The sequence below is a fragment of the Toxotes jaculatrix genome, chromosome 9, assembly GCF_017976425.1.
Source record: "Toxotes jaculatrix isolate fToxJac2 chromosome 9, fToxJac2.pri, whole genome shotgun sequence".
NCBI lineage: Eukaryota > Metazoa > Chordata > Actinopteri > Toxotidae > Toxotes > Toxotes jaculatrix.
In genome coordinates, this window is record NC_054402.1 from 2494964 (window position 1) to 2518777 (window position 23814).

At 44.7% G+C, this 23814-nt stretch overlaps 1 protein-coding gene across 4 annotated transcripts; it reads right to left on the reverse strand.

The window, feature by feature from the left end:
• Positions 1–224: 224 nt before the first annotated feature.
• On the reverse strand, positions 225–19831 carry LOC121187083 (fibroblast growth factor 12-like). 4 transcript variants are annotated; one of them, XM_041046183.1, is made up of 6 exons: positions 19633–19831; positions 19281–19369; positions 6270–6380; positions 5244–5347; positions 2532–2730; positions 225–1563 (listed from the first exon to the last, which is right to left on the reverse strand). In XM_041046183.1, the coding sequence occupies exons 1-6, from the start codon at positions 19662–19664 to the stop codon at positions 1412–1414; spliced, it is 687 nt and encodes a 228-aa protein (XP_040902117.1). In that variant the 5' UTR covers positions 19665–19831; the 3' UTR covers positions 225–1411. The 4 variants fall into 4 exon arrangements, with proteins under 4 accessions (XP_040902117.1, XP_040902116.1, XP_040902118.1 ...); XM_041046182.1 differs by lacking the exons at positions 19281–19369; positions 19633–19831 and adding exons at positions 2045–2047; positions 9672–9870; XM_041046184.1 differs by lacking the exon at positions 19281–19369 and having other exon boundaries at positions 19633–19780.
• Positions 19832–23814: the final 3983 nt, after the last annotated feature.

A 23814-nucleotide genomic window follows, 5' to 3' on the forward strand; every position in this document is an offset into this window, starting at 1 on the left:
TGGGTTTTGAATGTGGTCTCAGCTCAGACATGGAGATGAAATAAACACTGACAAAAAAATTCCAGCTTTTCCAGCTTCAGCTTGCTTTACTCACTAACTTCTCTCCAAACAGCGTCTGTCTAAGGGCAGCGAGCACTGGCAGCGTCTGACACATGTCAAAACTCAGCGCCTGTCCTCTTGAATGCAGGTCTACACACTGGCGCTGTCTTCATTACTGTTTCTGTTTATATGAAGCATCTGATGTGGTGCAGGCGTCATAAACACTACACGTCTCTGCCAGTGTCTGTTACTGAGTCCGCTTCACGCAGTCGTTTCCACGTGCTGCTCAGCAACAGGCTGCCCCGGGTTTAGCCTCTAACCGTCTGACTGGTGGGTTTGCCGTTTCTAGATTTACATTAATCCTTTAATAATCTATCCAAAGGTGACTTTATTGCACCTTAGGATAGATTATCTCTCTGCACAACATTTCTGGTCTCTGCAATATGATTTTCACAGAAAAGAACTGAAAACAACTTCTGCACAGAAGGAACGAGATTCATGTAAAACCTGATGGAGGACTGGTACAATGATCGACAGGCGTGAAACAGACTGAAACACCTGGATTCTCCTGCAGGTACTGAACAGACCGACGGGCTGTTGGACTGATCGATTATCAAATCACGTGGACCAGACGTCACCTGACTGACCTGACGTCCGAACAGAGCAGGAAGTCTCTGAGTATTCGTTCTTTCCCCTCTGACCCTTTTTATCGGCAGTGTCTGGAACAAAACTCACAATTCGTCAACCCAACAAAAAAAACAAAACAAAACAACAAACAAACCAGATGTGGCCGCTGAAGAAGACAAAACAGAAAAAAACTCTTCTTTCTGATTGGATTGAACAACATGGAGAAGAAGAAGCACGACGTGTTGAAAGTGCGAAAGTTTTTGCATTCATTAAGAAATAAAAGGAGGTGAAGTTTCTACATGGCTTAAAGCTTTGGAGTTCTCAGCGCTCGCTCGACTCGGAAAACATTTTGTCATCGTCGTGACAGAAATGAAGATGATGATGATGATTACAATGTGGCGATGAAGAGTAGGTGTGCTAGCCTCCCGGCGCCGTCTCAGCAGGGCTTTTTGCATAAAATGTAAATCATCATCATCAACGTCCTGATTTTTCTCGTTTTCAAACAAGCCCCTCTCTCCGCCACCCCCCACCCCCAAGATTTAAAATATTTCATCACAAGCAAGAAGATTTTTTCCGTTTTTTTTTTTTTTAAGCTTCTTTTTTTCTTTGTTTTCGTCGCCGTCGTCATTGTCGTCGTGGCGGTTGTTGTAGTTGGTGTGGTTGTAGTTGCTGTTGTTGCTGAACAGAGGGAGTGTTAAAATGGGAGTTCGCCTCCTCCTCCTCTTCCTGCGGGGGGCGCTGCAGGCTATGACCCGTCCTGCTCTGTGGAGTCCTCCGGCTGCTGCTGCTGACGCTCCAGACTCCTCGCCCGCTCTTCGCTGTTCATCGTTGGGCTCCGTGAGGATTTCAGCAGCTTCTCCTCGAGCTCGTGCAGCGAAGGCTCCTTATACATACAGACTGCAGGGATGAGGAGGGTGAGGAGGGGGTGAGACAAAGAACACTCTGTTAACCTCTATGGAGCATTGTGCAGTCACAGGATACGAAGAGGTAGAAATAAAATGACAAAAACATCAGTAATAATCGGCAAAACAAAACTATGACTGAATGTATGTCCCTCTGTACAGGAAGAGGAGAGAAGGGGACAAGAAGGAGGGAGAGATCAGGGGTGAGGGGTGAGGACGAGGGGGAGAAAGAAAAGCTAGGAGTAAGATGTATGGTGTATGGAGAGGAAGAGGAGAAGATGGACAGAAGGACAAGAGGAAGGGGAAGGTGATAGTTATCAGATATTTTTAAATGAAGATGGGGGGTGGAGGGGGGGACAGAGGGGGAGACAGAGCAGTTGAAAGCAGAGACGGAGCTTCATGTTTCCTGTTAAACCTCCATCTGTGATATTGGAGCTTCACCTTGTCCTCAAACCCAGAGGAAGCTCCTGCAGGACGACCTCTGCTCCCACCTCACCGGTTCACCTCTGAGCGAGCTCCTCACTCTCCAGCCACTTTCAGTCTGTCTCATTTACATGTTCTGTCCTTTTTAACTAACAACAAGCTCGTCAGCAGTCCTCCTGCCGGCAGCTGCTTCGGGTCCACAGCAGACTTTAGAGACGCTGTCCAGAAAAAGCTCAAAGTCCAAATAATTTTTTTTTTGGTTATTCATTTATTTCCATAAATTTAAACTGCCAAAAGAAAACTAGGTCAGCACGGATGAGACACTATTTCTGCACCTGTCCAATAAACAAAATCCAACAGGTAAATCAGACAGACCTGGAGATGTGGGAAGGTTGGTAGGCTAACAGTTCCCCTCTGCTTCCAGTGTTTGCGCTAAGCTAGGCTACGGACATCCTGACCTGTCTTTGTGCTGAAACTGAAACACGAGTCTCTGGAGGAGGAGACAGAGAGAGCAGGTGTCCACAGGTGTGTTTGTCTCACCTTCGATGGGTCTGGGGACAAAGTGTGAGCAGGGTTTGGTTTTCTTCACTCGGTTTCCCTTCATGATGACTCCGTCCTTGTTGAGGCCCAGGAACCAGGCCCGGCCCGACTCGTGCTGCCGGTACAGCGTGGACGAGTAGATGACGTAGTAGTTCTCAAACACAGACTCCTTAAACTTACACTCTGATGTGAACACATCCTGACACACACACACACAAACACACACAGAAAACAACGTCTTTAGCCAGTTATAGTGCTTCTTTAAAGGGATTTTATTTTGAAACAGAAAAAAAACAGCCCCTGTTATACACCACCCTTTTTTTTCAGGTGACTGATGATGAGACTGAGGACCTGGTTGGTGCTGACGTCAGATTCAGACGTCAAATTTAAAACAAGGGATGAGACAGAACCAGTTGTGGTCTGGACGGCCTGAAGCCGAACTTGACTCTGCCGGGACACTTTAAAGTCCCAGTTTAGCTCTTTGTACTTCCCTTCAGATATAACAGGTGTGTGTGTGTGTTGGTGTGTATGCGGTGCCCTCTGGACATGACAGGTGGTCAAGGAGGAGCAGAGTCAATCAGAGCAGAACAGCCACACAAAAACCTGCTCTGACATTTAACACACAGTTTCTGAAGTACAGGCCAAACTGACCCAGGCCGCCGAGGCTTTCGCTTCAATCTATGACTACTGACGGCAACACACAAACCAGGAGAAGAAGAAAAAGGCGTGGCGAGGAAACAGAGGGAATAGATGATGAAAGCTGTTATCTCTCTTCCCAGCAGGCTGCCTGCATCACATATCAAGACGTGATAATTCAGATAAACAGTCTTTGGACAGCAAAGTCTCCCAGAACTCAGCACAGCTTTACTTTCAACTGTCTGTGTGAAGGAGCTGAGCTCCACGAAAGGAAAAAAAAAGATGTGAGGTTTTTACATAACTGCACAGAGGAAGAGGAAGAGAAACTGCTGCATCCTCCATCTCCAACTACAGCCGAGGACCTGATGTGATCCTGATGTGAATGCTTGTCTGCACATGAAGCAGAAGAGCAGCAGTGAAGACCCACGGATCGCGGTGAGATGCATCACCTCTCAAAACACTGAGGGTTGGTGGGTAATGTGGAATTTACCGGAGACACAAAAGGGAAGTTAAAAAATGAACTTTATGCAACTGAGTGAAAACTTTGTCTGGAAACTCCAGAAGCAGTCGACGTTTGGGACGTGAAGCAGGGCGTCATCTGCATATAATGAGACTCTGTTTTGGTTTATTGATCTGAAAACCAACTTGTGCTAAAAGGTTATGTCACAGGAGCGTTTATGTCATATCCTAGATCATAAATACATAAAACAGCTCACATCAGCCTCCTTCCATCTTGGAATAACATCAGAATAACAGGAGAGTTTCCTGTTCTTAACCGTGCCCGTGAGGATACGGCTGCGTGACAACACTAGGACTCATGGGATATGTTGTCACCGAATTTATTCCAAGTAACTGTCATTTCATCTTTGTTAAAAATGACAAAGTGCTCGTGTTTTAATGCCTTTAAGTGTGTTTGGATTCAACAGGACTGAACATCCACGTCTCACAGAGAAACTACAGAGGATCTACTGTATCATCTCAGCTGTTTCTCTCCTCCTCCATCACTCCATCTCCTTTCTTGTGCTGTGCACACAGCAACTAAAGAATAGCATTTTAAAGTTTTATGGAAGGAACAGATATGAATAATGGATGGTGGATGAACTTACTGAGGAGAAGTAGCAATACAACAGCTGTAGCTGTATTTAGGCTTCACCGCAGACTGATCGGGGCTGTCCTGCTCACTATCATCTTTAACTATCAATATTATTGTTGTTTCCTAAACTGTCTTATTAAGATTTTTCAAACACATGGTGTCTATAAATGGATCTGTTTGTACCATAATGTTTTTTTCTATGAGGTTTGTGTCTTAAAATGAATTGAAACAAAAACAGGATCTTTCCTCAAAGGGGAAGAACCTGATCTGTCGGCTCAGAGACAGTTTGACATAAAATATGTGAAATATGATCATGTCTGAGATCATGAAGGTTAAAAAAAAATACTTCTGTAAAAAATGAGAAGCCTGGTGAGTAACTTCATCTTCAGTCAAAATCGTTTACAACACCATGAATCTACAAAGACAGCGAGGAGCGCACGAGAAGCTGCAGCGTCTGTGTTGCTTTATGTTGTTTGTCTTCCACGTTTGATTTTTCTGAACGGATAAAAAAATTAAAATCTATGACCTGCTTCACAGGTCTGCATTACAGCAACCCCTCCACAGTAAAAGTCCTCTAACAGCTTCACAGGAAAAGTCATCTTCTTAAAAAGCTTTAAAACTATTTCACACTAAAAGCCCGTCACCTGAAAGCCAGGCAGTGAGCAAAACCCACGGGGCTTTTACTGTGAAGGAGACACAGTCTGATGCGTTACGTGTTGGAGTTTGAGTTGTTAACTTCTGAAAGTGCATTGCATGTACAAAATACAATAAATAATATATTTATCTGATATTCATAAAAAACAAGTTGTTTTTTTATGTATTATGTAACAAACTGACTGTTTAGCTTTGATTGGAGCCTGAGATCCTCCAAATCTTGAAAAACAAAATCGTGAACTAAAAACAAAAATCTTGTTACTGTGAGCACAGGAAGACAGACAGACAGACAGAAGGGGAGGGACGGATGGACGGACAGGTGTTCTTACCGATGTGTAGAGGAATCCCTCTGCGTTCATGGCCACGTAGAGTCCAGCCTTCACTCCCTGGATGGCCACAACCCTCAAACCCACTGGGATCAGGTTAAACAGAGCTGGAGGGCGAGAGACATTGACAGAGACAGAGACAGAGAGAGAGAAAGCGAGCTGTAGAGACAGGTCAAATATACCTTCATACAAAGCTTCATTCGGGGCAGAAGGAATTTAAGTTAAGAAGAAGAAGTTTAAATCTACTAAATAACAGTCATATTGCTTAGGCAACAGTAAAACGCGATCGGACTGCAGAACCTCAATCCATCTCCAGCCTGCTGCGTGTGACGCTGTGCTTCCAGCAGATAAACCCACAGAAATAAAGACACTAAATAAAAGAGGGAGGGGGTGAAGTGATGAGAGGTGATTTAATCCTCGGGGACAGAGAGCTGCAGTGTGGGTGAGGATGAGGAGGAGGAGGTGGAGGAGGAAGAGGCCTGTGGCGATGGCTGCTGTTAATCCTCCTTTATTTAACTCAGAGACAGAGACGATCTAAGCAAGAGAGAGAGGGACATCCAAAACATCGCCTCCTCCTCCTCTTCTTGTCCTCTTTTTCTCTTTTCCAAACCAGAGGAGAGGATTTAAAGGAAGCAGCAGGATCTGTAATCCTGAACTCATCCAGCAGAAAAACCCGGATCTACAGCTGGTTATCACACGTCCGGATTTTTGGTACCGACCAAAACGTTTGGCATCAGACGCCCGGTCAGATTTGTGACGTTGTCGACTTGTTCTGATTGACCTGTCCATCAGTTCCTGATTTAAAACGTTGCTGTGATATACACAGACTGTCCTGAGCACGGGGCCACACGTCACGATAACAATCAAGAATCTGTTCCCATTAAATCTGTAATGCCTGATATGAGCTAAACACATTTTGTGTTTGTGTTTAACTTTCTGTGGGCTGTGCTTTGAAACACTCAGGCCCCAGTAAAACGCTGACTGGTTCCTACTGGTTCTTAAATGCAGGTTCAGTTGGCAGAGACTCACTGTTGTCGCTGTTCTCGTCCTTGTTTCCACTGATGGTTCCATCAGGCTGCATCTGCAGGAAGAAACCCTGCTCGCTGAAGAGACGCGTCACGATGCCCTTCAGCTGAGGCTCTGAAACAACAACGACACACACATACACACACGTCAGACTCCCGCAGCAAACACACACTGAGACGTCAGGTTAATACAGGACACACACACACAGTTGTTTTTACATGACAGCGTTTTTCCTGTGCCGGTGGTTTAGGATCAGTGATACTGAGTCCGACAAACCCATCATCACTATCTGTCCACTCTGAACACACTCTCACATTCATTATTCAAGTGCGGGGTTTTTTTCTTCTGCTCCAGCAGCTTCATCCTCTGCGTCTGTCTATGGACACTTTACCTCCTCACCTCACACCACTTTCCCTCCAGAGCTTCTCTGTGTTCTAATGTAGGTTCAATTCCCGGGTCACTTTACTCTCATATCACAGTACGCGCTCTATATTTACTTCTTCTGTACTTTATTCCTCCTCTGATAAAATCTGCTTTTATATCGCATCTCCTCGTCTCTTATCGCAGATCATCTCTTTTCTCACGTCACCTTATCTCATACTATCTCACCTCATCTCCTGTCCCTTTATTTGATCTCTTTTTATATAATCTATATAATCACTTTCACTCAAGTTACCCAATGTAACATGATCTTATTTCACTTCATATAAACTATTCTAACGAGATCTCTCATCTCATGTAGCCTCAGTTAATCTTATATAATCTCCTTCATCAGTACCGTGAACTCATCGTAGGTCCACTTTGAAAATTTCACAGGGTCTACAGACAAAGATGGCGGTGAGCAGAAAATCCAAATTCCAAATTCCAAGTTTAAAAACAGCGTCATCATTTACGTCCGTCAACAACCACAGCATCCTGCTTTTGATTAAAAACCCCTCCCTGATGCCACTCATGGACCGAATCCTTCCTGTGTGGCTTTATGATTCAGCTGAAGGCCTGAGGACGTAAACACGATGGAAGCTGAAGCGATGAACGCTCCAGATGACAATGTGGGCCAGAAGGACTCATCTCTGGCAGAAATAGACCAAAATACAGAGAGGCTAATGTGGAGCAGGCTGCTGTGCTACTTAACATTCACACTGACAGACAGAGACAGACAGACAGGGACAGACAGAAGTGTCCACAAACACTCAAAAACTGCAGGACTCAACATTTACAACTTTCCTCCTTCAAGCTTTTGTCTCCAATGGTCACGTCGTCCCATCAGAATGAAAATCTGTCACAACTGATTTCATTTTCTCTTCATCGTTGTCAATTTTTGGGAGGAAATGTTAAATATTCTGTGATAATATCAGAAGGTTCAGACTGAAAAGACTGAAGAGAAACTGGATCTACAGTCGACATCATGATGATTTAAGCGCTGACGGCGACTGTGACAAACTGCTTTCATCCTCTGACACGAAACATCTGGGCGTTAATCACTGATCCACATCCAGAGGTATTTTTCTGAAGGAAGTTATATTTATAAATGTGTGTGTCACTGTGAGTTTTAACACATCCGCGAGCCTGTGGAGGGAAAAACACACCTCATCACATGCTGCTTCCCAAACGGAGACGAGACGAAAAGACGAGACCTGAGCCTCCGGTTAGCAAATTTCACCCCAATCACAGCGAAACTGTTTGAGCTATTCGACTGTAACAAAAAAAAAAAGAAAAAAAAGAAAAACAGATAAAAAATAAAATAAAAACAAATAAAATAAAAATCTGCTCAGCCACAGAAAGTGATGTTTTTATGCTTCTCATTCAGAAGAATATTTGACATCCCTCTCACAAAAGAAAGGATCATGTGAAGATAGTTATTATGAATTAATGGAACGCGTGAACAGCGGCTGGCAGCAGGTATTGATCATGAGGTTGATCAATAACTGTCAGCCACGTCAGAGTCACTGTGAGTCAGCAGGAAACAAAAGGCAGCTACAAGTCAAATCTAACATCAGGGCCCCAGTTGACGACTGATGGATTGTTGATTAACAAGAATGATTAAAAGCAGCGAATCCTCAAAGTGGACTCTTCACTTCTGTTTGGCTCATTTTGATTTTCATCAAGTTATTATCAATTAAACTTGCCACTTCCTGTGCAGATGTGTCACATTAAAAGCCTTCTAGCTTCTGTTGTTGTACTGATGTGGAAATCATTAACATTAAAAACATAAAACATTATACTGAATTTATCAGCACTTCCTTTTTTCGGTTGTGGGGACCGTTTGATTTCCTCTTCACTGAGGATCAGAACTGAATCACGTATCTACTGAAGCTTGAATTTGTTCAAGAGGAGCTTCACCTCTGGAGACATTTTTCAGATACAGGGTCCAGAAAAACCCTAAAAGCCTGTGTATTTTTACGGTACAGGAACCTGTGGCAGATTTTGAGTGTCGCGTCGAGATGCGGTCAGCAGCTTTGACGCCTTCATAGTACCGTCACGTTTTAATTCAGGACTGAGCTCAGAGGGCACGGTGCTGTGACTCTGTGGCTGTGAAAGCTTCAGCAGGGTTTCATCTACCCATTACTTCTAACAAATCTCAGACTCAGTGATGGTGAAGCCTTGATGGAAGACAAAGTGCTGACGCCGCACTAAAAACACCCGGTGACTCAGCGATTGCTTCATCAGCTGCGGAGATTTCTTTAATAACTTGCTCCGTACAAACGCGTGGAGAGAAGTTGAAGAAGTTAAAGAAGCTGAAGTCTCTGGACTGTGAAGGAGCTGATCAAGCAGAAGCTCTGTATAACTGTTACTTTAAGAAGCTGTTTGTTGGATTGCCAAGGAAACAGAAGGCGGGGGTCGCTGCGGCAGGATGTCGGTTAATGAGAGATGCAGCTCATGAATGTGTAAATGCTGAAATCCGTCCAGCGGCCCATCGCACGGCGTCTCCTCTCGCTCACTTAGAACTTAAACGTTTCCTCAGGAGGAAACTCTGCTCGAGTTCACGTCGACTTTTATCTCGTTGCTCTGAAGGAGGAAACCGAAGCTTGTTGATGTGAAAGGTCCAGAGGGAAACAGCCTGCTGACACCATCACTGCACAGGCTGGATACACACCGTGGATATTTATTTAACACCAGCGTTAAATAATTTAAATCGCAGATGAACATTATACAGTGTTTAATACAACCACTGGCTGTATTTCAGTTTCCTGTGGACTCAAACTAAAAATGTGTTTTTGACATTGGATGTTATCTGAACACAGCTGACATGAACATGCTGATGTGTAGCAGGGACAATGTTTACCATGATCACCATTTTAATTTAGCACGTTAGCATGCTAACATCTGCAGGCTAACAGTAATCAAAAGGTATACATGACCGGCAGTGACATGTAAAACAACACGGTTCTGAGTTTACGAACCCACCTGGTTTTCTGCGGACAGGTCTTTTCTTTCCACTGCAGAAGCGAACTTTGCTGAAGACGCTGAAGATGTGTCTCTCACACAGAGACCTCGGGTCTTTACTGGGACTCGAGCGTCTCTTGTTGGTGGCGACCTTGTCGCTGTTTGACTCGCGGGCCTGACGCTTCTGTCGGATCAGGGAGCTGGCGATGGCGGCCGCCATCTCCCCGAGAGGTGGACGGAGCCACTGAGGACAAAATATGTGCTCCTGCTCTGTGTCCCGAATCTGAGGACGTTCACTTTTTAGTCCAAAAGAAGTGACATGTCAGTCAATGATTGGTGGAACCCAACGAGTCTGAGGGGAATTTTTTTTTTTTGTGATAAATGTGCTCTTATTTATGGTCGGTCCATGATCAAACGCTTTGGAGATCCACTGTGAGAAGCAGCCGACGCCTGATATTCACATGTTCATGTTTTACAAATGCACTTTAGTTTCACCAGAGGTGTCATTTCTTTCCAACAGGGAAAAAAACCAAAGGCTCTGAAAAACCGTCCTCTTCAACACTTTAAGTTTCCAGATGAATTAGCTCAGACGATGAGAAATAAACAGACTTTCTTCCTCCTTTAACAGTTTATGTCGTTGACACGTTTGTATACATTCACATCTCGCAGCTTTTGTTTCCACCAGAGGAAGCGACAAAGCTTCAGTCATGACGAATAAACACAAGAAACTTTCAAATTCTCTTCAGTTGAAGAATCATTATCGGAAACGTTCAAACAAATTTTAACTTTATGTTAGTTTGATTTCACAATAATCAATAAAAACGTGCCAACGATTCGTCAAAGTTCTCAGGACAATGGGAAGTATGACATCTACAGTTCCACGAAGACCATGTGGTCCGGTGAAAAGCTCCGTCAAACAAACAAGGACCTTGAGTTGAGATTGTTTTGTCAACAAATAAAAAAAGAAGGTGTAGAACATTTATCGAGGAAAGAAGAACAAATCACGAATTAGTAACTTCGTTATCGATTTTGTTCTCAGTAATTGTTGATCAATCGATCGGTGTCCTCAGCTCATGGAGTCTGAAGCAGAAGACACACATTTCTTCGTTAACACGAAAAACAGCAGTAACTCGTGTGAATGAAAAAGCCACGACGCAGACTTTCAGACTCTCGATGGAAGCACATGGCTGCTGGAGACTCTACGCACCGATGAAACATCCGTGAACACATGAATCAAAGGATGACCCATGCTGTGTGTCATGTCTCTCAGGACATTTTTTTTTGAAAAACGGCAGCCCGTTCACTCATCCATCGTCGACATCGGTCCGTCAGCAACTTTCAAAGACGTCTTCAGAGAATCAGCAGGAATCAGAAACCGAGAAAGAGCTGAAGCAAGAAAACAGCGACGGCGTTCAACAAACCCAGCGAAGTTCAAACGAATCCCAGAGTGACGGCGAGAAAATCCAGCAAAGGAGACGATAAAGCTGCAGATTACTCACAGACTCTATTCTCTGCTCTACTTTACTCCACTGTTTTCTCCTGCCTGATCCTCGTCCTCGTCCTCGCAGCCTGAGAGCTGCTGAATGTGATGAGAGGCTGAGAGAGAGGAAAGAGAGAGAGAGACAGAGAGAGACAGAGAGAGAGAGAGAGAGAGAGAGAGAGGAACAGTCAAAGAGAGGAGAGAGAGTGATAGAGAGACGGGAGGTGGAGGTGTGGAAGAAGCTCCTAAAAATATTCTGCCTGATGTTTCATGTTGCTCCCACATCAGACCGATCTACCTTCAGTCCGTCAGCCTGATGCAGAGCAGCTGTGGAGTTTCACTCTGGATCAGTTCATTAAGCTCAGTTCACACTTTAACACGTTTTCACGTGTTTCCAGATAAAATCCAGATAAAGACTCTTCATTCACTGTCTTTGTGTGTCCGTCTTCGTCTTCCTCAGCTATGTGTGAATCAGGGTCGGTCCTCCTCCAGTCCGGACGGAGGTGGTCACGCACCTGAAGCTGTTTGGTAACTGACAAAAAAACACCAGGAGCCAAAAGCATCAAACTCTGAGCGGATTCACGGCCGAGACTGAAATCTGCAGGCGCGTTCGTTTGATCCGATTTAAAAAGCCAGGCTCTGTTTCGTGTATCTCAATCACCGGAGAACGGAACGAATGCACTGACGGGCAAATAACAGCTCCAACGTAAATAAAAAGAACAATAAATTTCATCACTAATTAAGAGTTTTTACATTTCAGCTTATAAATGAGCCTCTGGTCAAAAGTTTACAGGCTGCTGAGTGAAATTTCAAAAATAATAACAGAATCCGGAAAATTGGCAAAACAGTGAAGATTTCACAGTTGATGTGTGGAAAATGGTGGATTTACTTTTCTGAACAGATCCTGACCTTCGGCAGTGTAGTTACGTCTGTTGGATGATTTTACACTGAGCTGGTTAAAGATCCTGTATCTGTAAATGAAATCTCTGATACTGACAAAGAGCAAAACCTTCCCCTTCCACTCATCCAGCCTTTTTCTCCCAATCCTGGTTCAACATCAGCTAATGACAGATTCTTAAAAACCTGAACACATGAGCTGATAAGTCCAGAGTTCACATTAATAACAGCTCCTCTCATGCATTAATCAAAATCCATGTCAAAACCAGCTAAAATAAAATCTACGAGCCTCTGGATGGGAGACACTCTGCAGTGCTGCACACACACACTTCCTGTTGGAGGCTGTGACTGCAGGGTTACATAAAACCATCTTTATGCCTGCTGCATCTTTACAGCAGCAGAGGAGCCTCACGAACATGTTGTCAGGGCTGAATAACCATGAGATCTGCACTGAAATCTGCTCGGAGTGATGAAACACTCGCAGCCTGCAGGTATCAGCACTCTCTGGCTCTCAGCCAGTGTCCTCTCGTCCTGCTGCTGTTTCAGCAAAGCCTCCGGTCTGTTATTGTTTATCACACATGGGGCTGTGGGATACGACCAGAATCTCAAATTCTGATATGGGTCATTCCGTATCCAGATAATGAAACGCGTCATATTTTCATGACATTTCATTTCAAATGCAAAAATTGGAAAAATGATGAATAAATAATCCAGAGTTTAATCATTTTTACTTCAGACAACTCTGCAATATTTTAATGGGAGTTCATAATTTTTGTGACAGCTGTCACTAATATCTTGTTGCTGCATTTTCTTAATGCAAGTCCCTTTTTCAACAGGTTCAGCCACCTGTGGAAGAGTGGGCCGGACCTCAGAGCTGATTGGACGCCGGAGGAGTGAGAGGTGACATGATGAAGCACAGGACAATTAGCTGTGAAGAGCTCGTTACACAATCCAATTATCAGCTCCAGAAAGGATGAGTCACTGACAACAAGCACGGAGTCATCATCACCATCTTCATCATCACACTCAGTGTGTGTTGGGGTCCACCGTGTGATAGACAGAGGCAGTGAAGTGGAAAGAAAGTGAAGAGGAGTGTTTGTCATTGTTCACAGAGACGCTTGTTTGTGACAACATCTCACTGCAGCTACACAACAAAAGCCGCCAGGCTTCACCAGCCAATCAGATTTATTCCGACACACACACACACACACACACACACCAGCGTCACCAAGCTGCCTGGGTTCACGTCGGACTCCAGTGTGGTCCAGCACTTCCACACGTGTTGGTCAGTAACATGAATTTATCATGAATTCTGTAATTCACTGATTCTTCTAAAAATCATTAGCCGTATGAATCAGATACCAAAAAAAGTGCAGCAACACCCGTTTTACACTGAACCAACATGAAGCATAAACGTCAATAAAATGAATATTTACCGATCGCCAAACAGATCAATGATGTCAAAGTCACAAAGAATCTGAATTAAGAATTTCTGTTGGTCTTTCCAGGAAACAGGTGGATTCTGAAGTTTTATCTCAAATGTAATGAGCGGGTAACACTTTGGAATTTACAGATAATTATCAGCTGGGTTTTGGGAAATTATGAGGAAAGTTTGCGGGAAATAACCTGGAAAATAAGGAAAACAAGTTACCTAAAATTCAGTGGAAAAAAACAAGACAATGGGGAACATGAGAGGAGAGGCTGGGTGTTAGAGATGATAACTGCCGCCTGTAGTCTGGGAAAAGGATGTTTTCTTTTATCTTTTTGCGTAAATAAAGAGTAAAAAGGGGAGAACAGCAACACATTATATGACAAACCAGGCGTGTGTAAGCCTGAAATTAAATTTCTGTCTCTGCAAACGTGTTTCAGGATCTGGAACCAAGTCTCATCCTCTTGTATCATGAAATGCTGTTTGAACAGCGAAACGCTCCGACATCACTCACATTCGCTGAATCTGACCCGATGAAAAGCGTGAAACATTATCAGTAAACTGAATATTTCAGCTTCGGTCACGTGACGTGCGAACACTTTGATGCTTAAAAACTAATCCTCCACATCTAATCAGCGTGTTTCTGGGCCCGAGGCCGGCGTGTCCAGCAGGTTTCATGGATCCTGCTGACTGACTGAACCGAACCCAAACTGAACAGGATTAAAATCAGTAGCCGTCATCGGTAACCAGGCCCCGAGTCTGTGAGTTCACTGGCACGTGGACATGGTGTCAGTGAATGCACCATCATGCCGAATGTAGGCCTACACTCCCGGCTGAAGAACCAGGTCAGCGTCTTTAATTACTGTCGTGTATTTGCGTCCTCGTACCTGCTCAGTGGGACTGAGAGCGGAGACGGAGAGGAGGACGAAGAGAAACACCTTCATCTCCATCATTCACTCATTCACTCTGACCATCAGCTGCTAGTGATCCTGTCACCTCTGCTGCAGGTGTTCCTGCTCCACAGAGGACCAATCAACACGCAGGGCTGAAACTAACTTTTTATTCTTTTTGATTGTTCGGTTTATTAAAGGTCAGAGGTCAAAACCCAAAGATATTGCGTTTACTGTGATTAAAGTTTTGAGACACCTGCCACACAAAGCAGGTGACTCAGCGGTGGAAACGTCAGTCAGCGTTTGTTGATTTAATGAACGTTCGCGCCGTACAGATAAACTTTAAACTTAAACTGTAAACTTTGTCCTCCATCTTTGAGAGTGGGGATCTCCTCACAGCCAGTATGGATGCGAGTAATGATCATGTGACACTGTTTACAGACACACCTGAGAAAAACATGTCCTTTAAGTCTGTGGGACCACCTGTAGGACCACACTGACCCACCCCGGTCTCATAGTCCCAGACCCTAGAGAATGTTTACCTGCTGAATAATGTTAGTCTGATAACTTTATATCCCCACACACACACACACAGAGTCACATGGGGGGTGGGGTGGGGGTGTCCCGGACTGAAGGACAGGAAATCCACTGTGGCAGCACCGCAACCGATCCCACGTCTCATTAACACCCAGAGCAGGAGTGTGTGTGTGTGTGTGTGTGTGTGTGCAGTTCAGGTATGTTTCCTAATCAATAGTCAAACTGCCTCATCAGAGGGCAGCAGAATGTCAGCAGGAAACTTAAACGGCCATGAAACCATTAAACAGACTGACAACACAGTACTCCCAGTTCACACCATACACCATGAACACACACCATCCTGCAACAATAACAGTTTTTCCCGTAAACAACATTCGGGTGTGGCACGGCTACCTTCCCCTCTTCGTGACGAGCTGTGAGGCCGCTTGTTTTCACCGTACGATCTAATTTTACTTCCTTTGAACGTCTCAGACCGTTTGAGCGCTGAGACGAACGAGTTTACAGGGACAAATCTGTCTCCGGCTGCTCTGACGGCTGCGTTTTCTCATACATTTGAAAACGGAATAGAAAAAATGTATTTTCTTTTGTTTTATGTGATGAAACATTATTAAAAATACCTTTAAAAAAACGCAGCACCTTGGCCCGTCCCACCCCAGGGCACCACCGCATCCACCTCGGAAACCACTGCACCACAGCACCAAATGGGGATTAATCCTCCGTTGAAAATAGTCCCCAACAAATGCACTATTTCCTCGGAAGATACTGGTCCTTTTTGAAAAAAGATTAACTTCATGTGAGGTGTTTTTAAATATTTACATGTTCAGTATGTGTTAACACCAGACTTGTACTCTAAAGGTAACTCATGTAAGAATCATTCCTTAATCTAAACACAGAGAGGATCCAACATGTTGTACCAGAGGAGATGACTTGTTACTGACTCCTTCATCTATTCATTCAGCTTGTAAACCCCCACACACATAAACACTGACACATTCGCACGCTGCAGCTAAACCCAGAAAAGAGGCAAAAGCACAGGAGCAAACAGCGGTGTAGGCGGAGGAGAGGACAGCGGCTGGATGATCAAACCAAACAAAGACGCTTGCTGCACATCAGCGGCTTCACAAGCTCAGGAACGCTGCATTGTTCCTCTGTCTATTGTTAAACACCAAACATACGAATATCCAAATCACATTTTTATAACAGAATCCACGTTTCTTCTCCTTTTACAGTCGAATTTCTGCTGATGACTCATCTCACGTAAGAAATATAAAGACTATTTTCCTCAGACCTGGATTTGAGGAGACTGAAATCTTGCAGGACTGGTTTCCTCCTTAAAGGAACAATCCAACATTTTCTTTCTTTCCTGTGTATGAGGTACAGAGATAGGTCCAGTATATGCTTAGCTTAGCTTAGCACAAAGACTGGAAACGGGGGGAAACTGCTAGCCTAGCTCCTTTAAATGAGGAGCAGCTCCATGATTTAGGCCAAAGCAGCTGGAAGATGACACTGGAGGCCAGTTTATTCAAAGTCGTCTTCTTCCCTGAAGCACAGCACAGACCAGGTTTGAGTCAAAGGTTTTTGTTGTTCACACTGAAAACAGGCCGATGTTTTGTGAAAGCTTGTTTTCTGATTTACAGCTAATTTCAGACCCGTGATGTCATTCTTTAAAAAGTGAAGACCTCTTGTCGGGCCGTCACTCCTCCAAAGGACTGTTTGGGACCTGGTTTTAGGGTCAAGGACAGAATTAGGTTTAGGTTAAATTCCTGGGAATGGAAAAGACAAACGCTCCGTTCAGGTGTGAACACTTCACACCAGCTGTGTCTGAGCACCAGTGTCATCATACTGTCTCTGTTTCTAACAGTGTGATGAATAAAGTTTGAATCAGTCCTGGACCAATCAGCTGCAGCCAGTTTCCTGAGCTTGGTGTGTGGCAGGAGACTGGAGACACACTGCCATCTGCTGGACATCAGGACAAGTGCAGCTCCCAAACTGCTAATGAGACTGGTACTGCTGCTGCTTCTAATACTACAGCACTTACTGCTGCTTCTTTGTGGTTGTTTTTTAGTTATTCTGTCTGTCTCTGGGACATTTTACAGGTGAAGACCCAGGGTCCATGGCCCCTGACCCCTGGGCCCCTAGTCCTGGACAGCCTCGGAGCATCCGTGTCTGTATTCACTGTTAGTGGAGCGACGGATAGAGGAGGTGAGATGCTGTGTGTGATCAGCAGAGGGAGACAGAGACGTGGACACACTGAAGCTGTGCAGGTTTTTTTCTATATGGACCACCTGACCAACGTCACATGACCAAAACATAGCTGTTCAGTTAATCTGCTGCGAGTGCTGACAGCCTGCAAGGAGCTGATTATTGTTAACATGACTCATCACTTATTCTGCTTCACTGTCATCATCATCATCATCATCATCAGGATTCATACACTTCATTAAACTGGACCGAGGTTCAGCGAAAGACCTGAGGAAACTCACAGCTGCTCAGACAGAAATACATGAACCTGTAAATATAACTGAGACATCACTGTCAAGGTCACACACGCCTACATGCATGCACACACGTACGCACACACACGCGCGGAGATGTTGGAGGTAATTTTAGTGGTGCGTTCTGTTTCTGTCACGGGTCTAAAAATGTTGTTCTCTCGCTGTTTTTCTGTGTCGTTGAAACCGGAGCTGTCTGGAACACGGAAACGAGAACACGCCGACCCTCTGACCCACAAAACCGACTCAGGTCGTACGTGGAAATGATGTTTAAGATTCAGCTTTGATCTTGTGTTAAAGTGTGTTTGAATAAAGAATCACAGTCAGCCTTTCAGCCTCTTTTAGCTCCTGGTTTTGGTCCAGAACAGTCTCTGAATGTTTTCTGATTTCTTTTAGGTTTAGTTATAAAAACACTTTAACTCAAGACAGGTTTTATTTCTACAGCATTTTTTAAAACTCACAAAAACATCCACGGACACACGCAGTCAGTAACTAATCACCTGAGACACAGTTGTAGCTGGTCTCAGGTCAGGAGGCTGTGACATGTCAGTGAACATGTATGTGGCACCTTTTCTGTCCCTGCTCAGGTGTTTACCTGTATAAAACGCACGCATCCCCCCACAAAGAGCCGGCAGGATGAAATATCGGCGGCCCTGTCTGCGTCATCAAACATCATGAGCTGATCGTAAATCAGATGTTTGTGTCTGTAGGTTTAGTGGTAAACAACATAAACCACTGAAGTTACTGCTCTGCTGCTGGGTTGGTTGTTGTCAGTGCAGCTGTAATAATGTACTGTAAATAAAGTCCAATGAGTGAAGGACATCAGTGTCATCTCTTTATATTTCATAGACCAACACATGCAGAGCTGTGTGTGTGTGTGTAAAGAGATATTTGTGAAGTGAGGAGTCGTTGGCTGTGAGCTGAGGAAGGTGTGAGACACTGAGACCCGATCAGAGATGTTAACACTGATATTTATAATCGAACTTTAACATCAGGAGAGGCGTGGAGGGGGCGGGGCCATGTGGAGATCTTTGTGTACCAGCTTTTACCTTTGACTGTGTGTTCACTTAAAGACCAGTGTGTAGATGGCGTTTATATATACACTCTGTGTATGTATTACTCTGGTATTCACAGTCTGCGCTGAGTTTAACCTGTGGACACGTGATTTGTGTGTATTTGCATGTTCTTGTAAATTATTTGCATGTTCTTTGCAGTGCAGAGCGACGACATACATAAGCTCCATGTTTGTTATATCTGCTGTCATAAAACACACAGACCTGAACACGAGATGCATAAAACAATGAGGTGAAGAGACGAAACCACACCTGAACATCCAGCCGTCACCCGACATGCTCGTCTGTTTATCCTAGTTTATCTCCGGTGTCTATATTTAGTCGTCTGTGTTTTTTATCCTCTGAACATTTGCCCTTTGTGACAGAGCTTCTGAGTGAACCTTAGATCATCACACCTCTAAAATCTGAAGCACCATCAGACTCACTCAGATCTGTCGTGATGTGATGATTTTGTTTCTTGTTGGTTCTGAGCAGATGATGCTTGTGACGGAGGTGAGGAATGTGTGGTTCATTACTATTATTTATTAAATTCTATTTTTTTTTGTCTGAGGACGTTCTTCAAAACAAACGAGACGGTGCCTCTCGAGGGATTTATCTGAAAATAAAATGAAATAGAATAAAATGCGCAACCAGACAAACTAACTCTGAAGTTCCAGTACATCCTGTACCTGAGTCAACCTGCTTACGTCTTCCCTTTGCTCTCACTGATCATCACAAGGTCATTAAAACTCAAACCCACTGATCATATCAGTCTGCCGTGCTTAGATTTCCATCAGGGCAACAGTAAGTAAAGCCCAGCGCTGTGCTGTGCTGTGGGAGCAGACCGACTCACCCTGCTGGCTGCTCTCTCTGTGAGCGCTGCCCTCCTCCTCGTCTGCCTCCTCTTCTTTACTCTCACCGGACAGCAGACGACGGAACAGGCTGTAGTAACGGGTCATCATAAAAAAAATAAAAACAAAACACCTGACTCAGCTCAGAGATCAGATTCGGACCAGACTCAAGCTTCAGAGCAGGGATGGCAGGAGTCCACAGGCAGTCAGTTAATCAGTCAGTCACTGAGGAAGCGAATCAATGAGCGAGTCCCTTCAGCGAGCAGAGTCCCCACACAAACACACTCAGAGGAGGATCAGAGAGTCATTATGGTCTCTGGGTTTCTGCCTGCCTCTGTCTGCTCTGTCACATACCTCCAACAGCTCACGCCCACGTGACCACACATGGCCCAGCTGTTGTTTCACCGACACCGGGAGCTACAGGAAACACAAAGGACTCCGGTCTCGCTTTTTCTGTCCCCTGAGCGTGTCTCTGCCCTGTCCCTCTGACACTAATGAGCCTCGGCTGCTGATGCTTTTAAATGCACCTCTTCCACTGAAGTGGTCAGTGAGTGCGCCTGTTGTCACAGGAGTGTTGTGGTGAAACAGGATCCTGCCATGAGCCTGAGTTATGACATACGTTTTGCCGTGTGTCGTCCTCCAGGCTCCTGGTGTAAATCACGGCGAGTGTGTGTGAGTCAGGTTCACGGTGCTCGACCTCACTGTCTCCTGTTACCGCAACAGAGGAGGAGGAGCAGCGACCGCAGGAGGCATGGGACTCTCTGACAGCCTGGGTTCAGGTCTGGAGTCCTGCTCCGGATTCAGGCCTGTGCGAGAATGTGATCCTGCAGTAAGAGGAGAGGTTGTTATTCTGAGAGTGTAAATACCAGCGAGTAGAAGGTGAAAGCAACTATTTATATCAGAGACCAACCAGCTGTGACCCAGGCAGCAAACACCGTACGAGCTCTGAGCGAGAACAAGAAAAGAACTGGTTCTGAAAAACCACATCAGAGTCAACATCTGGCGAGGAGACAGACAGCTGCAGAGGGAATCCGCATTTCATGGTCGAGACGTAACCAGTTTAACGTGGACATACGTTCAACCATCCAACATGCAGCGCTGAGGAAGCGTGTGGCCGTTTGATCCCTGCAGCTTGACTTAAAGTCGAGATCACAAGAAAAAGCTTGGAGCGGCTCAGAAAGCAGAAGTATTAGATATCGACAGCATCTATACACGCTGACCTTGGCTTTTACAGACCAGTACTGCACTGTCATATCAGAGACCTGTAAAATACTTTAAATGGGGGCAGTAAAGCTCTAATGGATCTAATGGCAGTAAAGTGATGATGAATATTTTAAAGTTGTAATATCACGATCAATATCTGAGAAGCAGTTATTGCACTAATGTATAATTTAGATCAGTACTTTTATCTCGCGCTCTGTGTAACACTGCACACGTGTACATGTCTTACAGTTCTTTACCCTCTGTAGATTATTTTTCTTCTTTTCTTTTCTCCCATATTATTACAAATAAGCAAAATAAGCAAACAGGTTTCATCAGTGAAACGTTTTGCTTCGATGATGAAGGTGAGAAAACTTTTCTGTGCTGCCTTCTGATCTGGTTTCTGTTCAGTAGTGTTGTCTTGTTAGATCATGTGGGCTGGGCAGCTCTCTATGCATGAGTGTGGTGTGTTTGTGTGTCAGCTGGAGCCTGATGCTGCTGCTCCTGCTGTGTCACTGCAGTCTGTTCTGGGTCTGACCAGCAGGGGGCAGACAGCAGCAGGAGACGAGGCGTCCGGGTGTGACGGAGGGGGGAAGAGAGCAGAGGAGAGAGATGCTGCACATCATCACACCGGCTGCTTCATCACCGACTGATCCTGGACATTTAAATAAGTCGGTGTGGGCTTTGGGAAAACGTGGAAATTATAGATTTCTTACAGTGTTTTCTGACATTTTAGGAACTAGATTCATTGACTGATCGACAAAGTCACAGGCAGATTAATCAGTAGTGAAAACAATCTTTAGCTGCAGCCCTGAAGTGATTCCAATCCGAAAACAGCTTTGTGTTCGTGGGTTCACCCAAAAGAGTCTTGATGCGGATCCAGCTGTGAACCAGCTGTATCCCATAACCCATCTAGATTTAAAGCCTCCTGTCTGTGCGAAGGCGTCACGTCACTGGAAAACATAACCAACCAAGTAGAATCAATCAGAAAACATATATGATCCGATATCAGGGTCAGGTCTTCAGATATGGGCCTGCGATCGTCAGGTTGTTGGTGTATTGATCCTCAGGTCATTGATAATCCATCAGTGCTTATCGGGCTCAAACGCACAGTTTGCAACTGCAGGATTCTTCTGTTGCCTTTACAACGGCCACACCTTTTGTGCATCGCCATAGCAACCGACACCGCATGGATTTGTTGTTGTCTGGTATCATCATTATTTCTGTGGCTGTCTTTTATTTTATTGACATCTGACATTATTTAATTATTTATAATCAACCGATTGATGTATATTCAATATATTATTTATTATAAACTTTTAATTATCATACTACCCCCTCCCCCCACTTGCAGTAACCATGGTAACTGCTCCATCCCGTGTCACTGCTCTTCAGTTTGTTCATTTACAAGTCATGGATGATTCTTAATGTATCTGCTGTACTGCATTTTTTATAGGAGTACTGCAACCAGTACACATGCATGTGAGTGTGTGTGTGTGTGTGAGTGTGTGTGTGTGTGTGTGTAGAGGGGGTGGGTGAGATCTCCTTCAGGGGGCGTAGTGGCTCTGCAGCTGTGTGGGTGGGGCAGTGAATTACTCACACCCCGAGCAACAACAGAGTGTGTGTGTGTGTCTTTAATTAATAATTCAAACATTTGTTCAAACACGACAGAAAAGTTCATATTCAAACTGTAATGATCTGTTACAAAATCCACGGCTGCCAGTTTCACCCCAAACATTCACTGACCTGTCGGTAAACTAAGTAATGTTAAGATGTTCTTGAGAGAACAGTCACAGCAACAAAGACGTGTTTGGGTTCTACACAGTCGATGGCAAAGTAACGAACGTGAGCTGTGTGTCGACTCTGTGCAAAGCAGATGACGTACACTACAACGACAACAACCCCTCCGGACTCGGCTGCTAGCTGCAGAGGCCACAACCACAAACGAGTGGAGCAACGTCAAGTGCACAACCTCGTCTTCTGCTCAGCACACTCAGCTTCAGCGGGGCCTTTTCCAGGAGCTCGTAAAAATGCCATCACCGATACGGCAGAGAGATTTACAGACAAGGATCCTGGGATTAGGATGGGAGGTGGAGGGGAGGGTGGGGCACGGGGGCAAGGGAATACATTATGTCAACGGGTGTCCTCACAAAGACAGAAGTACAAGTTCCTGTGTGTGTGTGTGTGTGTGTTGCAGAGACCATTTACAGAAGAGCCTCATAAATAACTGAGAGGTCTGCTGACTCCCTCTCTCTCTAACACACATTCTCCCGTTCGCCCGTCTCCATGGTGATGCTCTTAAAGGACCACACCACGTTTGTACTGACCGTCCGGTTTGTCAACACAGACTTCGCATTATGGGAATTTAGGCATCATCATCCATCACTGCATCCATTAGCCGCACGCTAACACTTGGGCATCGATTAAACTGAGTGATATGCTAACACTGAAGCAGGCTCAGAGGAGCTGACGGCTGCTGCTTCTGTTTCCTGTTGTATCCTCTGCTCTAATGTGGGCAAACTTAATATTTAACACAAAACTTAACAGTTAACGAACAGATCCTCACCAAAACTACCAAAACCTGCTGGTCACACACACATGTGCATGTGTGCCGGGTTTCAGGACGAGTTTCTGAAATGTTTGACAGATTGTTTTTCGTTGAACTGTTCGTATGAGGACAGAAAACCAGCCTCTGACTTACAGCCGGTTACTGTACGCCTTCATTTTCTCTGTGCAGCTCTGGATTTACACAAAATTTAAATTATATTAAAGCTGCAACTAATACTGATGCAAATTATCTTCTCAAATCATCCATCAATCCAAAGAAAAACAGAAAAAAAGGCCTTTAAATGAGCAGCCGAGCTCTGTGTGTGTCAGCAGTTACTTGAGCCCCTGAGACATCTGAAGCGCCTGCTCCTTTGAACAGACATGTGCATGATGTAATGTGTTATCAGCTGTTTGATGATGATTTTTTTTTTAAATTTTCGACACAGAAGATTTTTACAAAATTTACATTAAATTCTAAACCATGAAATTCTGTTTAAAATGTGTGGAAAGCTGAGAGCTGCTGCTGGGAAGGATGGAGACAGAGACTAAAACCAGTAAAGAGAACAAAAGGCCATGAAACAGGGAGGGGCACACACACACACACACACACACGCACACGCACACGCACACTCATCAGCCTGTTTGTGCTGAGCTCAGCATCTCCTGCTGTTAATGGGCATCTCCCACAGAGTGGAGGAAGGGAGGAGTGTGTGTTTAAACCAGTGTTCATTTTGACTTAACCTGAGAACAGGCTGCGGCTCCGGGCTGTTAAATCCTCTCTCCCTGACA